Source organism: Aquila chrysaetos, chromosome 4 (assembly GCF_900496995.4).
Source record: "Aquila chrysaetos chrysaetos chromosome 4, bAquChr1.4, whole genome shotgun sequence".
In the NCBI taxonomy this organism is placed as follows: domain Eukaryota; kingdom Metazoa; phylum Chordata; class Aves; order Accipitriformes; family Accipitridae; genus Aquila; species Aquila chrysaetos.
In genome coordinates, this window is record NC_044007.1 from 13,051,222 (window position 1) to 13,067,585 (window position 16,364).

General features: G+C 45.7%; 2 protein-coding genes across 11 annotated transcripts in view; one reads left to right on the forward strand and one right to left on the reverse strand.

The window, feature by feature from the left end:
- Positions 1-467: 467 nt before the first annotated feature.
- NTAQ1 (N-terminal glutamine amidase 1) lies at positions 468-12,998 on the reverse strand. 7 transcript variants are annotated; one of them, XM_041122986.1, is made up of 7 exons: positions 12,554-12,998; positions 12,138-12,237; positions 11,504-11,554; positions 9,651-9,746; positions 9,308-9,456; positions 8,856-8,980; positions 468-766 (listed from the first exon to the last, which is right to left on the reverse strand). In XM_041122986.1, the coding sequence occupies exons 1-7, from the start codon at positions 12,718-12,720 to the stop codon at positions 633-635; spliced, it is 822 nt and encodes a 273-aa protein (XP_040978920.1). In that variant the 5' UTR covers positions 12,721-12,998; the 3' UTR covers positions 468-632. The 7 variants fall into 7 exon arrangements, with proteins under 7 accessions (XP_040978920.1, XP_040978918.1, XP_040978919.1 ...); XM_041122984.1 differs by lacking the exon at positions 12,554-12,998 and adding an exon at positions 12,385-12,525; XM_041122985.1 differs by lacking the exon at positions 12,554-12,998 and adding an exon at positions 12,324-12,525.
- A 191-nt stretch (positions 12,999-13,189) lies between these two features.
- ATAD2 (ATPase family AAA domain containing 2) overlaps positions 13,190-16,364 on the forward strand; it is a 39,156-nt gene continuing 35,981 nt past the window's right edge. For 2 of the 4 annotated variants that reach the window (XM_030012586.2, XM_030012584.2), the window contains exon 1: positions 13,191-13,551. In XM_030012586.2, the coding sequence (XP_029868446.1) occupies positions 13,342-13,551 (210 nt within the window). In that variant the 5' untranslated portion in view covers positions 13,191-13,341. Of the gene's footprint in view, positions 13,552-15,958; positions 16,190-16,364 lie in introns of those variants that run through there. The other 2 variants (XM_030012590.2, XM_041122983.1) reach the window with 2 other exon arrangements.

Here is a 16,364-nt window from a genome sequence, read left to right on the forward strand (position 1 = left end):
GCATCTTCCAGCAGCTGTGAGCACTAGAACAGTTTAACTGAAATGGCAGGCATTTAATTCTCCCCTTGTACAGCACAGAAACCAAGATACCTGGTTTTACATAGTGCTTGGGAGTTCAAGACTGTAATACTAAATCTATGTTCCCTTTGTGGGTCTGGCCTTCAGGCTTCTGCTAAATAAGCCTAACTGATAAAGTTAGTGACTAAACTGAGATGCACTATCTGTTTATGTAAGTGATACAAATTATAGCTTAAAGAAAATATACTGTATCTCACTTCTACAATGTGGTGACATTTAACAATTTGAGCTACATTGTTCAGTATTTTATGCATATATTTTTCCCAAAGCTGTTCTGACAGCATGTAAATGCTCTTTTCAATTTGGGCACAGTAGATGGAAAAGTAATATGCTTACGGTGGGATGTCTGCATTTGATTTGACATATTAAAAACCAAGTTCATTCTTACATAATCAAAATAAAAGTTTTTATTCAGTTCATGATATTTCTGATCGGGTATTCTATTTGCCCAAATACTTATTCCATGTACAGAAATGTAAACCATAAATACAATGTAAGAGCAGCAAAACAAACCACACCCACTCAAAACAGAAGCGGGGAGACCTTTGTTCACTTCACTGTCCTTCCAAAGAATAGCTGTAATCAGTCTGTCTGCCAAATCGATGCACAAAGTCTGGAAGGGGGAATACTGAGCCCCATCCCACTTTGGGATTCATACTGATGAATTCATCCAAGTTCATCTTGGAGTCTGAAAAAGGACCAGAAAAGGGAAATATTTAAGTTCCTGATGCAGCTTCTGTAGCACACGTATACATCTATCAAGAAAATGCCTGAAAAACCCTCTTTGATAGTTCAGTTCAAAATAGCGACGAGTTCATAGCACACTTGCTGAGCAGCAGTCGAGCAAGATTCTGCAAATTGTATGGTGCTACGAAAACATCTATTTCCAGTCTATGAAATGTTGCTTTTGCCCCGATCCCTCTCTCTGCCCATGGCAATAATCACATCACTAGATCAGTAAGCATCCTTAGTCATTAGAAACCAGTATGCACAGGAAAGAGTACGATTTTTGCCTGCAACGGCAGCCTAGAAGGGTCAAGTAGCGTCAGAGAACTGGAGTGCAAATAACAACCAACAGAGAACTGCAATGCCACAGGTGCTTGTAGTCTTCCTGCATTCACACCAATCTGATTACTCAAAAGCAGGGGAGATATTATTCCCCCATTAAGTTCTGAACCAAAGTCAACTGAGTCAACTTTTGCACTGACTACAGAGGAACTGGATCAAAGCAGCAGTCAGAATTGGAAGTTGCTTAGTGTCTCTCAGAAGTGATCAGCACCTCAGCAAACCTACCGTTTGTTACTCCCCAGACTACAGTATTTGCTCTGTATTTGCTTTCCCTCCAGCCCTGAACTCTGTCCTTGCTGTACACCGGCTCACTGCAAGGCCAGAATATGCAGACCGGAGGAAATATCTGATGTAACCCAGCCCATAGCCTAGAGGGATGCTCAGGCAAAGAAGGGCACAAACCTTGGCTGGGGGAAAACACTTTTTTTTGAATCCTGAACCACCGAATGAAGTCAGAGGGGGAAAAGGTTAACTGCCATAGTTTCAAGAGAAAAGAAAGCATGACTGCTTTTTGCCAGGAGTTTCATCTGCTCTGACTCCCGCAGGAGAGGGAGAAACTATTCTGTCCTGTTTGCGGATCCCAGTGAGCTCAGTGCAAAGTGCTGGTGTGCAGTTTTGGCTTTAGGTGCCTTATACATCCTTTTTCTGGAGCTGGCCTAGTACAAGCTTTGCTGACTCAGACCCATGCTGATCAGAGGTTTCCGATTCCTCAGCCTATTCAGCTCTGACTGCAAACATCCGTGGGCTTGTTGTTTTATGTTCTCACTGACGATATGCGCAAATAATCTTTTTAAATGCCCATTAAAAGAAAACTGGAAGAGAATGAGTTTAAAGAACAGAGTAGGAGAGCCATTGGATTTACTGTTATAGCTTTCCTGCTTTATTTAAGTATTTATTTTAACATGGATGATTCATGTGCGCATTTAAGGATTAAGAACGAAACAAGAGTAGGCTCTAATGAATGGATTAGAAAATCCATAGGATGGAATTTGCTTCAGCTGCAAAAAGCTTGTGTAATTAGGCTTACCATTATGGACAGCGTAAGCGAGGAAGGGAAGACAATGTTTGGGAATCCCAGACCCAGGAGTCCCAGCCATAATCCAGCCCCTGAAGCCCTCTATTTGCACCACATCTACAGTAAGACACAGCTTTATGATTTGCCTAATCCCAGCTCTCACCACTTCCGAGGTGTGGCCCCAAACTCTTTTCTTGTTAACCTGTTTGGGCTCTGCATGTTGAAAATCCTTATGTTCAGCCAAGCATCCTCCTACCGCTGAAGTGAGTCTGGCAGAACAGGGCCAACTTCTGCCTGACCATGTGGGGATTTAAAATAGCACAAGCCCAGCAATTTGCTGTTGTAGCGCAAGAACAATTAGTAGTGGATAACAGCTCTTGCTTGCTGGTAGACTGGTAAGCCTGTTTTCCAATTCCCAACTTGTCTTTTCCTCCCAGATACTTTTGTTTTAAAATTAATGTGATTCTTCATATAGTTTAAGATTTGAAAGATAAATAATCCCCTACTTTATGTGCACTGAGCATAGCAGAATAATTTCATAAAACTGTTCTGTGAATGGTGAAGAAGCCCAAAGGGGATTGTTCCAGTAGACTTACAAACACAGCTGCTGTTGTTAGCAACTTGGAAGTTGCTGTCACAATGTCTGGAGGAAGTGAAATATTCTCTTAAATTCAGAAGGATTGTGGCAGAGCATAGCACAGTCCATCAGAGAAGCTTAATGAAATGAAAAATTGTTCTAACAAAGCAAACAAGAACATTCCTGTGAAGAGCGGATGGTCTAAGAACCCGTCAGTAGATGGCACTGAAGCAGTATGAGAGCTATCCATAGGAAGAAACATAGTGAGACCTTTCCCGTTTTATTCAATTGAGGAGGTTAACAGTCTCTCTATGCCACTCTTCTTACTCATGTGCTGTATCTGAATGCCATGCATGTTATGTTAGACCTTGCAGCTTTAGGAGACAGCTCTGCAAAAAATGCATGAGAACACCACAACGTTCTTCTTCTGAAGCAGATGAAGACTCACAAACAGCAGAATTTACAAGAGAGACATCTGGATGCTACAGTTGACAAAGAAAGAGGATATATCCACAAATCAAGGAGGAGCATGCTTTATATAATATTTATACAAGGTCAGGAGCAGCAGAATTAATTTTTTTAAAATTACACTTGTAGTCCTCCTCAGGTGTTGTGGCTATTATACTAGCTTGCATTTGTGCATGCTCTGAGCTAACCTTCCTCTTTGACCAAACCCACTTTGTTGCGCACACACACTCTCAATGAGACCTAGCTGGTGCATTCTGGGATTCTTGCATAATTTTATTTTTTTAATCAAGTCTGACACTTTCGCCACGAGCAGGGACGAAATAAAAGGCCATGCGCTATCAGATGGCATTGTTAGCCATGATACTTGTGGCTTCTGCCAACAGTAGTTAGAAAGCAATGTTTCAGCCAAGCCTCAGCTTGGCTCACAGACCTTGGACTGACTCTGCATAATGACAGCTGCCCAAGGGCTGCTGGAGGTGAGCAAGTCTGAAACAAAGCCTCCAAGATCAGCTCTGCTGCTGCCTAACCTTGGGGGCACCTAAAATACTTAGAATGATGGGCTCTTCAGAGACTTGCGTAGGTGTTTACAGCTCTCTTCAGATCCCCCTCCCTTGCCTCAGCAGGGAGAGAAGTGTTGTTGCAGGCAGAGTCAAAAAGGCCGTTACCACACTCAGCTGGAGGGTGCCGTCCCCACAGCTGAGACTTAACGGACTGTGCAAACCATCCTAGTCCATCTGGGTGTAAAACAAAGCTGGTCACCTTAAACTATCTTTCCCAGAATGAGGTGTAATTTCAATAAGCCACTTGCAGAATTTAAATACTTCTATCCTTAGATGTACTTTTATTGGGTCTATCCCGACTTGATTCTTTACTTCCACAAAAGCTCATGAAGTAAGGACCTAACTTGACAGACTGGAGTTTTATTCTCACATGAGAGGAGCAGAAGTTGCCATGAAGTGCGTATGAGCTACTTGTATCTGTATCAGTGCTTCTTTTTTGCTTTCACTAGGATCCTACCACCATCTCAGAAACAAGATACAGAAAGAAACTGCAGACATCTGCCTGGCCTCTGTCTAGTAGCTCGCCTGTTACATAGATGTGTCATACACAGCGCCTCCAGAATTTCTCAGCTGTCCTACTCGTGCTCTTCAAAACCAAAAAAACCAAACAAGTAAAACCCCATCATTTATGACTACCAGGGATTTTAATAATAATACAAAGAACCAAAAAGCCTTTACAAATCAATCCTGCCAGTATGCTACCAAACACCTAGGGAAAACTGAAATTCAAACCAATGCTTTTCAGTGTTAGAGCTGATGCTAACAGTTGTATATAAGCCATAAGACCATCTGTTCTGAGTAATTTTGAAATGCACTGTGCAAGCTGTGATTCTTACACAGGCTTGTAGTAAGGAGGGCTGATCTCATCAGGATTCAAACTAAGCAGAATCAGACCTCATTAATTTGTGGAGAGAAGACTTAAAAGAAAACCTCAGCCTGGGCTTGCCAGCCCCAGAATGATGAATCTGTGTCCCAAATTGTATCTTCTTCATTTTTATTATTTGAACAGAATACCAGACTCACCCCTGTTTTCCTTCAATGGGAGGCCACTGGCAACCAGGTAGGACCAGGGGAATCTGCTGCAGCTCAGGTATGCTTATTCCAACAGAGCTGCTTTGAGGATAGGGCTGGATGAGAAAGCACCGTGCACCCAGTTCGGTTAGCCAGCTTCTCTTGGCATGCACGGCAGCAGAGCAGAACAGAGGCCAGAGCAATGCCAATAAGAAACGTAGGGGCCTAGCTCTGGGAAATGGCTAGAGCAGGCCAGTTGCAAAAGGCTAACCCTTAGCACATGAGTTCTGATGAGATATTGAGGAGCTTGAGGTTTTTTTGTTTAGTTGGTTGGTTTGGGATTGTTTGTTTTTTAAAAAAATAATGCTACGGTTCTTTTAAAAAAAAAAAATCACCTAGTTCCAGCTTCAATTTTTTTTAAGCATGGACTGGAATTTATGACTCAAGATAAGCTTATTTTAGAAGGTTTATTTTGCAACCCCATGAGCAGCACAAATACAGTTTAAGAATTACTCCTTTTGAGTTAGTAGTAGGAAAAAAAAAAAAGCTTAATTGGTTACTGACAGAGATTCCTCGATTCAATTCCAAAAGGAATTTCATGGTCATTAAACATTTCCTGGTATACTTCATAAAAAAGGATCACTGCCCAGTATCCTGTCCTAGCTCCACATTGGGAAATTACATTGTCCTACCAATGGTCCTATTTAGCTTACATCTGACTTCGATACTACAGAATTTCCTTTTCCAAAGTGCTATATTCAGGCTTAACAGCTGCTCTGCTCTGGAAGAGGCAATATTTTAGTACCAAGAGCAAACATTCTTGTCTTTTTAAGTTTACTAAAAGCTTTAAAACCAAGTGGGATAAGAAGAGCAGTGTATATAAATATAACTAATATGCTTTAACACATAGCAAATTGTATCAATACAATAGTACTGGAGTGCCGATTATCTTTAAATACCAAGAGTTCATGGGCACATTTCTTTTCAACATCACAATGCTCATACATTAAAAAGAAAGACTGACACATTTTTATTGTATTTTTTCAGTCTTCAAGCATTTGTTTAACATCAAAGAAGACATACAGCAAAGAGAAGTAACATAAAGTCCTTGTATGATTTTGTAATCATCTTCTCAAGAACTTAGGAATTTGGCTACTCTAAAAGACAGCAAAAGAATAACAATTATTATTATTATAACAATAATGCTCTGATCTAAATGTGCCTCAAATAAATTGATACTAAAATAGTATGTGGTCAGTTCTGTCAGCCATTACACTGCAGTCACCTCTAACATGAAATACATAAGCAATTTAATCTTATGCAAACACAAATTAACATGGAAAGCAGAGCACTCTATCTAAGTGAAACGGCAGGGAGAAAACAGTTATCTGCAATGGAATTTGGCATGGACTTGAACATTAATACCCTAGGCTCTTTTATGATAACAAAAGGTCTGCCACCCAGTTTTCCATCAAGTTTAAAATAAGGTGCTTTTATGCCTGATAAAACTGTGCTGAGACATTACTTTACCGGTCTCTAGAAGAAAATTGCCAGTTCCACTTGTTGACAGCAATGCTTTCTAAACCTGTATGTTGGCCTGCAGGTGCTCACCTACAGAACTGCATCACTGAAGCACAGCACTTAGATTCAGCTAAAAGTTAAAGCACATGCTTGTTCCACAACAGTTAAACCCAGACTCCTCACTGACTTACAGCACTGTGTACGTTGAAGCACGGCATCATTATATCTTAAGTGAATACAGGGAAGACAAAAAAATAAAGCTGGAGAAACTGGTACTGAAGGAAAGACAACTTGAACTAGACATCCTAGATCTGATACAATCTATTCCTTTTCTGACCCAGATCTTGAAGATACCTAGTGAATGACCTTCCACCTTCAGTGGGTGCAGGGTAACCAGTTTATTTGATCCACAACATTCAGCCAACTGACCAGGAGACCAGAGCACACCAGCACAAAGCTGGAATACTGTGTCCAGTTTGGAGCTCCTCAGGATAAAAAAAAGCAAACAACCAAAAAAAAACAACCAAAAAAACCCCACCAAAACCCAGAACACTGACATACTGGAGTGAGCCCAGAAGAGGAACATCAAGTTGTTTGGGGCAAGAGAACATGATATTCAAGGAGAGGCTGAGAGAACTGGGCTTGTTCAGTCTTAAACAGACAAGACGAAGGGGAGACCTTTCTGCTGTCTACACCTACCTGATCAGAGGACAGAAAGAAGATGGAGCCAGAGCCTTCTTGGAGGAGCCTGACAACAGGACAAGAAGCAAAAAAAGCAAGCTGGAACATGGGAAATTCTGGTTACATACTAGGATTTTTTTATTTTTTATTTTTACCATGACAGTGGTCAAATATTGGAACAGATTGCCTAGAAAGGTGGTGGGATCTCCATCCCTGGAGATGTTCAAGACTAGACTGGACAGAGCCCTAAGGAATCCCTGTTTTGAGCAGGTGTTGGACTGGATGACCTATGGATGTTTCTTTCAGCATGGCAAGGTACAGAGCAAAGAAATAAAGCATAAGAGGAATGAAGATCTATGTATCTTTCACTAACTACCAACATCACAGAGACAATCTGGAGGTTGGTTGAGACCATGTGGCTGCTGCTCATCAGTAAGGTAAAGCTTGGCCAAGCAAGACAGGTAAGGGGAGAGTTACAGGGTTTGCAGCTATGGAGTCATTCACTGTAGCTGGAGGTACATGTACACATCTGCAACTGAGTCATTCTGTAACTTACTATCCACAAGTAATGTTTTCTACTCTTTTGAGTATAATTTTTTCACCTTCCTGGTCTGGCCTGATCTATATTCCTCACACTTTCATCAGCTCTCAACTATCACAACAATAACGTTTCCACAGGCAAAAAGTCCTTAGCTCCTAGGGGGCTCCAGCTAACAGTGAACCGTGAATTGCAGCTCGGGCATTCTCCACTCACTACACTACCTTTGCATAAAGCTTTATTGGAGATAAGGACCAAGACATACAATTTAAGGTGCTTCATAACCTGGATTGTCTAGAAAACACCTAAAGCTTCACAATGAAGACCACATCTGTGCTCCTGCCCACATTCATAATTCATTTCTACTCTAGCGTGAAACACCAAACTTCCTTAGAAGCCAAAGCAGAGATTGAGAATTAACTTCCCAGAAACTTAAACCCACAATAAACCTGGACCTAAACACACAACATGTTTCTTTGACCCTGCCTTCTCCAATGTAAATACATAGCAGTACTGCCTTATTAAAAAAGCAACAAAACCAAACATGCGGAGCAATAACATGAAAACTCTTTCAAAGCAAGACTTCACCACACTTTTCTCCATCTGGGAAGAAAATGAAAGAACAAACAAACACATGGTGAATGTTAGCCAGCTTGCCAAGCACATGATTAGAATAAGCTGAAATGCTGTGTGATAAGAGTGGTTTAAGCGGTTCTACAGAATAGAAGAGATGGCAAGTCTTTACTTCTCTGCTTGGCCCAGAGGCTATTACCTAGACGATCACTTAAAGAGGCTTAAAGGCTTGGGGAAAAATTTGCTGACTTGCCAGTTTGCCTTAAAGTGCCCTCGGGTCCATTCACCTGGTAGAAAAACCTCAAACATCTCATGAAGGCAAACCCAGCACACTGAGCAGAGCCTGAAAAACTTCCTCCTGTCAAAATAACCTGCTCTGGCAGGATGGGACCTGCCAGCTAAAGTGTGATATAAACAGTGTGTTAAAAATTCACTTTTGTGGCCCTAAGCAAATTATTTGGCCTCTTTGCTTCAGTTCCCTGCAGTAACGAGAGAACAGTATTACTTACCTCTCGATCTCTGCTCAGTTTATGAAGATCAGTAATTAATGTTTGATAACGGTAAATGCCAGGAGGCATGCTAGACTTTACATGTTCAGAAAAGGAAGTGCCAAATGCTTCATAGCTCTATTTTTTTCCCATATGAAATAATAAGCTAGCTGAATGTGCTTCCAGACACGTTATGGAAGCATATTTATTTCTTGTGTGCATCTTGGACTATGTCATTCAACACTCTAAGCAGGAAAAAGGAGCTCCGCCAGCTTACCTGCAGTTTCAATGCAAGGGTATGAAGGGGGAGGTTTCTGCCATTTCCCATTTGCATCCTTCATATGAGATCTGTCTGAAGCAAACGTCTTCAAGTACAAATCTGCTCGAATCATTCTGATTTTCCTAAATAATGCAAAATTGCATCAAAAGATGCATGTATACAACACTGCATTAGTTACTTAGAACAAGAGCCCCTTCCTCCCATCAAGGAGTATTAATTTCATTAAATACAAAAATCAGCAATATCATGCCAAGCAGTTAACTGGTTAACAAGAAACTACAGTAGGAAAGAAAAGGGCTTTTTATGACTAAGGTAAAGAGCTTTAGAAAAATAATGCAGTGTGTTTATTTTACTGGTGTATAGCAAAAAAATTCTGTCACTACGCATTGACAAAGAGAACTTCAATTTCATTAAATAACTTTCATGGTCTTTATCTTTTACATCGTCACCTGTGAAATTCTGGACGAAGGCTGTCATCCAACCTAAAGGCCTCCACACTGTACAAGTCAAAAGGACACGGAAACGGCAACACTGTGTCAAGATCATAAATGAAGTTCTGCTTCCCACTGGAAACATGAAGTAGAATAACATGGTAGTCCTGGGAAGAAGGGTAATTACCATTAGTTAAACAGCTGTTAATGAGAAACTGGCAAAGGGAGGGGCAAAAAAAAAATGCTTCCTAAAAGCAGAAGCTACAGAACCCTTCCTCTAAATCCTGCTTTCTGGCCTTCAAGAGGTTAAGCCTGTAACATTTTTGGCACCAGGAGAGAGATTTCCTAATGCCTGTCTCACCCATTGTGCTTTTGAAGAAACCTTGGTGATCTCCCCATTCCTTTGCAGCCTCCTTTGATTTAAGCTTAGACAGCTAAACTGAAGTGTACGCTGCTCCTAAGAAAACAGCACATCTCTTTCATATCCCACACCAAACCACAAAAGTTGAGTGGGGTAAGCATTTTTGGCTTAGACCCAGTCCTAAATAAAAGCTCACAACAATATATGACGATAGGTTAACATCAAAATTATCTAGTAATCTTTTTTAATATGAGATGTTGTACCTGTTGCACTAACATGGTCTGTGAATTTGAGTGCCGAGTGTTTAGCTGCCAGAAGCAGCTGAAAAAACAGCATGCAACTGAAAAAGCAGCGAACAGCTCAGATCAAGAGGACCATAAGAGTCAGACAAATTCTTGTAGCTTTTGAAGCTTCGAAAAAACACCTGTGGGTACTGTATCACACTTTTTCAAGCTAACTACTTTATCTTGACACTTAGGTTCTGAGGTGCAGTTTTATTTCTTAACATGTAAGAAACATAGGCGTGGTGGAGGTTTGCAGAAATTGGAGTTACTTACGTTAGGTGCCAGGTACATACACTGCTCTTTTCCAAAATTAAATTGAAGGTAACTGCTAACAGCTTACTAAAGCTTACATTAAATCCACTCACAAAAAAAGTTTCAAGCACTGTCTTTTGACACTTTCAATATTAAACGAAACCACAAAGGCACTGGAATCAAAAAGATCTTGGGCAAGCTATTTTGCCAGACCAATATACACATACAACTCCATGCCACAATATTTAGAAGAATCTGTTACAGAGGATTAGAAAAACTAACTACAAGCTTTACATATCCTACGATCCACTGAAACATCAAAGGAAAAACACCTTCCAGTCCATGAATTTTTATGAGAAATCCACATTCTGTGGTGGCCTTTCCTATTTCTTTTTAGATCATAACACTTGGACCTCTTTTTAAACTAAACCTTTTTTGTACATAAATACAATGATATTCTGGGAGTGAATGAATGATTCAGAAATGATTCATAAATCACAGAACTTCAGAAGTTTGCAGATTATTTTGCAGAATTTCAGAAACAGAAATAAGAGGTTTTTCCATGCCAGATAACTGAAAGAACTCTGTAACGATACATATTTGAAAGGAATTCCGTAGCGGCAATTAGTGAACTACATTCATTGATCAAATGACACTCCAAAGCGGCCATTTATGGGCCTGTTTAATTGCTGACAACTGAATACGTATAACGTTTATATTTTTCTACCCTCTGTCAGGCCTACATGGATATTTTTGTCCATCTACTTCTTACAAGTACAGACATCTACTTAAAATTCAACAGAGCTGGTAGCCTCAACAATATCCAGATAATAATTTTCACAAATCTGTTATGTACTCTTACCAACGTTAAGGTTTGTCACCTGTAGATTTTACTGGCTGTCTCGCTGTTAATTTACTACAAATGGTAAAAGGGAGCACCAGCTTTAGGCTCTTCATAAATCTGTTGTAAAAGAATAGTAAATAGTACTAGAAAACTACAGAATGGTTGAGATTGGAAGGGACATCTGCAGGTCACCTGGTCCAACCCCTCTGCTCAAGCAGGGACACCTAGGGCCAACTGACCAGGACCGTGTCCAGACAGCTTCTAAGTATCTCCAAGGATGGAGACTCCACAACCTTCCTGGGCAACCTGCTCCAGTGCTCCATCACACTCACAGTAAAAAAGTGTTTATGTTCAGATGGAACAGTTTGTTACCGTAAAGATGGCTGACACTACCCATGTCTGATCCTGCAGCTATCAACTACAGAAGCATGCACTTGAAATTACTGAGAGAGAGAGAGAACAGAATCCTTTACCCAGACAACAGGCTCATCTCCATGCCCTGATTTCTGCTTCCAGAGTGGAATCTGAAAGATTTAAGTGAATAAATCTTAAGTGAATAAAACCTTTCAGACTAATATGGATTAATTTCAAGTTAACTGGTTAGTTCTTTGCTAACTTATCCACTTCATCAGCTTACATCTGTGCTGCAGTCAGAAAATTTTCTCCAGCTTCTACCTTTCAGGAGCACGAAGGTGGAGATACTATTCCGGACCACATAATATAATCAGTCTCCTAAACTGACAGATTACAGGGAAGGATTAGCCCCACAGCTCACAGGGACGTCGTGCCTCTTCTCATGGTCCTGAATGCACCAGATAACTAAAAGATCTCACCTGGTGTGGTTTGCACGCCTCTGAACCAAAGCGAGCTACAAGAGGGTTTTGGACCATGTCCCACCTACGTCAGTCTGTGGCCTAAAGGCCTGGGACCACATCGCACAGCTCATGGATAGCCGTGTTGGACTGTGGTTAAGAGGCCCGGGCCCATGTCTCACCTATGCTGGGTTGTGGTCTAAAGGCCTGGGACCACGTCTCACCTACACGGGGCTGCGGTCTGAAGGCCCGAACCGCTCCACAGCTGCATTCAGGTCCCATCCCATTGACTCACCATCCTCCTATCGTTGGATATGAAAACAGCATAAAATTCTTCTAAAGGGTATTGATGCTGACTCCTGATGTAGTCACAAAGCTTCCAAACATTTTCTTCGCTGTAAAACACAAGAACTGATTATTTTCCGCCCCCCGCCTCCCCAACTTCATTTCCAGAGAACAGAACCCAGCCGAGAGGCGATGCCTGCCGGGAAGCCGCCCAGCGTCAGCTCCGTTTGCGGCCAGAGCCTCTCCGGGTCACACACCTGTTTAAGACCGGCCTCCGAGCCCAGGCGCAGGCTGACACCGCGCCCGATCACCGCTAACGGCTCTCGCTGACCCGGCGCCTCACGGCGGGGGGGGGGGGGGGGAGGTCGGCCGCCTCACGGCTCCCGCCTGCCCCGCACACCGTCCCCGTCCCCCGGCGGCCCTTACCAGTAGCAGCTGGTGTAGGCGCAGGCGGGGCGGGGCGGCACCGCCGCTTCGTAGGCCATGGCCGGCCTCGGCGGGGGGGCGAGGGCGGCGCAGGAAGTGCTGGGCGCGGCGGGAGCCGCCGGCTGCGCCTTCCCCGAGGAAACGCGGCCGCGCGGCGGGACCGCCATCCCGGCTCGCCTCAGGCGCTTTAACCCGGGAACCGCCGCGAGTAGCGTGCCGGGGGTGGGGGAAGCGCGGCTGACTAGGCGGGCGGAAGGGGGGGGGGGGGGGGGGGGGGCGAGGAGCCGCGCCGCCGCCGCCGCCGCCGCGCGGGAGAGCGGCTCCTTTAAGCGACGTTCCCGGCAAGCGCGGAGGCTCCGCCCCCTGCCGGCGGGAAGCGGCGGCAGGGGGCGGGCACAGCGCACGCCGCCGAGCCAATCCCGCGCCGGCAAGGCAAACTGCTCCAACTTTTACGCGCCAAGACTCTTGAACTGCCCTAGCGCGGCACGTGTCCCTCCGCTGCCCGGGCCGGGACTAGCTGCCGGAGGGAAAAGCGGCGGCGGGGCGAGCGCGGGCGGGGCGGAGGGCGGGCCGCCGGCCCGCTGCGAGGGCGGGCGGCGGGGGAGCCGCCGGGGCCCTCGGGGCGGGCGGAAGGAAGGAGGAGGGACGGCAGGAAGGCGGCGAGGCGGAGGGATCCGGCGGGAGGGCGGCGACGGAGCGGTGCGCGGGCTGCAGCGGCGGCAGCAGCGGGTGCGGGGCCGGCGCGTCCCCCAGTCGCCGCCGCCGCCGCCGCCCCGGAGCGCTCCGCCATGGTGGTCTTGCGGAGCGGCGCCGCCCGCCCGCCCGAGCCGGCGGCCCACGATGGCCGCAGCCGCCGCCGCCCCCCCTTCGACCTCATGGACTCCAGCTCCGAGTTCATCTCCTTGGAGCCCCCCTCGCTCAGCAGCCACCGCATCTGGACGCGCTCCGGGGCCGCCAGGGCCGCGGGACACGGGAGGAGCGGGAGAGCCGATGAGGCCGTGAGTACCGGGCGGGGCGGGCCGGTTTAAACCCCGGCGGGGCGGGGAGAAGCCCGGTGGCTGCGCGGCGGGGGAAGCTGTCGCCGGGGGCTGCTGGTGCCGGCCGGGAGCCTTCGGGAGCTATTGGGGAGGCGGCGGGGGAGCGAGCGGGGAAAGCCGAGCCCCCGCGCGGAAGCACCGGAGAGCGGGGTCACGTGGAGGAAAAAATGGTGGTGGCGGGGGGGAAGAGTATTTGGGGTAAGCGCCTGCAGCTGCGGTCGGTCGCGTTGTCGCGTGTGAAGAAGCAGGCGGGGTCGCCGGCCGGGTCCCCCCCCCAGCCCCGCCACCCGTTTCTGGTCACCCTGCGGCTAACGGGGGGCTCGGCACAACCTCTGGTCCGGGGGACCGGTGACAGACAGTCCCTGGGTCGCCTGCAGCCCTGTGAATGTAAACTTTCTACCTCGCCGTATGGTTTGGGGTGTTATCTGTATTTCCCCTTCCCCGCTTACTTTGATTAAATTTGTTACCTAAAAAGTTATCTTAAAAAGATGTTAGAGACTGCTTTGCTTTTGTGGTGGGTAGACCCTGGCTGAACTCCAGGTGCCCACCAAAGCCACTCTGTCGCTCCCCCTCCTCAGCTGGACAGGGGAGTGAAAGTATAACAAAGGGCTCATGGGTCGAGATAAGGACAGGAGAGATCACTTGCCAATTACCATCATGGGCAAAACAGACTCAACTTGGGAAGATTAACTCAATTTATTGCCAATCAACCAGAGTAGGGTAATGAGAAATAAAACCAAATCTCAGAACACCTTCCCTCCACCCCTCCCTTCTTCCCGGGCACAACTTCACTCCTGGATTTTCTACCTGCCCCCCGCAGCAGCACAGGGGAACAGGGAATGGGGTTTACGGTCAGTTCATCACACATTATTTCTGCTGTTTCATCCTCCTTAGGGGCAGGACTCATCACACTCTTCCCCTGCTCCAGCGTGGGGTCCCTCCCACGGGAGACAGTCCTCCATGAACTTCTCCAACGTGGGTTCTTCCCACGAGCTGCAGTTCTTCATGAACTGCTCCAGCGTGGGTCCCTTCCATGGGGTGCAGTCCTTCAGGAGCACACTGCTCCAACGTGGGTCCCCCATGGGGTCACAAGTCCTGCCAGAAAACCTGCTCCAGCGTGGGCTCCTCTCTCCATGGGGCCACAGGTCCTGACAGGAGCCTGCTCCAGCGCGGGCTTCCCATGGGGTCACAGCCTCCTTCGGGAACCCACCTGCTCTGGCGTGGGGTCCTCCCCGGGCTGCAGGTGGAGATCTGCTCCACCATGGACCTCCCTGGGCTGCAGGGGGACAGCCTGCCTCACCATGGTCTTCCCCACGGGCTGCAGGGGAATCTCTGCTCCGGCGCCTGGAGCACCTCCTCCCCCTCCTTCTGCACTGACCTGGGGGTCTGCAGGGTTGTTTCTCTCACATGTTCTCACTCCTCCCTCAGGCTGCTGTTTCTGTCTGTCCTGCAAGTTTTTTTTCCTTCTTAAAAATGTTATCACAGAGCTGTTACCACTATCGCTGATTGGCTCGGCCTTGGCCGGTGGCGGGTCCGTCTTAGAGCCAGCTGGTATTGGCTCTGTCGGACACGGGAAGCTTCCAGCAGCTTCTTACAGAAGCCACCCCTGTAAACCCCCCTGCTACCAAAACCTTGCCACACAAAGCCAATACAGCTTTAATTGTGGTAACGCTCACAGAGAGAGTGCTCACTGTTTTGATGAGAAGAATGCATCAAAAACAGCACTTGGCATAAAATGTATGTGACCTATGAGTGCGTTCTAGCTGGCCTGAAGTGCCTGTGAAATACTCCTTTGTCAAGCGTATATAGGTGCTACTGTAGATGCTTTAAAAACAGAGCTCTGTTTAGAAATCAGGACTAATTTGTACTTAATTAAAGCACTTAAGTCTGTAACCTAAAATGATGAAAATTTTAAACTTTTTATAATTTTAATCTACTTTAGTAGAAAAGAGACAACTTGCATGATTATAAAGAGTGTTAAGTGGTCTGCCCTATCTGTATCTCAGTGTTGCTTCTTTAATAACTGAACCATTTCACTTTAAGAAGTTCATTGTTTTTAATGTGGCCTTCAAAAGCTAAAGTTCTTCTCTGCTCTTTCCAAGTCAGGCTCCTCTCTGCAGGGTGTCCTGCATTTCCATGACAAATAAAGGCAGACCAGATCCAACTCTGAAGTGGTCTGCTCTTCAGGGGAGCCCTGCCTTCGAGTGATGCTTGTAGTGGACTCTGTTTCCTTCCAGCAGAACTCTTTCAGGATTTTCAGTTGTATGGGTTAATATTTTTTTTTTCATTCTTTTCAAGGCTACTGAGCTAGGAAGGAAGAAATCCTTGGGGGGGGCAGGGGGAGTTGTTTGGGTTTTTTTAGTTTGCAAACAGTCATGGAATCTGCTTAAAGATCACTGCTTTGCTTTTGCAGTCTACACTAGAAATGGTTGTCAGAGGCTACAGGGAATTCAGCTGCCTGTTGCACCCGAGGGAAGGCAGTGCAAAGTTAGGTAGATAAAACAGCTGGCACATGTTCTCAGTGTGGAGAACAGGAATGAGGAAGCTAAATGTAAAATTTCACTGACACCAAAGCAGAATCTTCATTATGAAGTTGGCTGTAAGGTTCTTTTTTGTTTTGGTTTCTTTATTATTTTTTTTTTCCTCCTTTTTCCAGGCCTTTCTCATGCTTTGAGGCATGGAGTCGTTCTTACCTCTTTTGCAGGATGGCTGGGCTCTGCTGGAGTGTTGTAACTGCAGAGACAATGCAGAAGTGCCCTAGATGACAGAGATGA

Coding starts and splice junctions, on each gene's coding strand:
- NTAQ1 (XM_041122986.1), bottom strand. CDS start 12,720: ATGGCGGTCCCGCCGCGCGGCCGCGTTTCCTCGGGGAAGGCGCAGCCG. Junction 9,747..11,503: donor GAGATGAGCCTGTTGTCTGG/GTAAAGGATTCT, acceptor CTGTTTTCTTAG/GAGCAGCGTACACTTCAGTT. Junction 8,981..9,307: donor CTTCGTCCAGAATTTCACAG/GTGACGATGTAA, acceptor TGCATTATTTAG/GAAAATCAGAATGATTCGAG.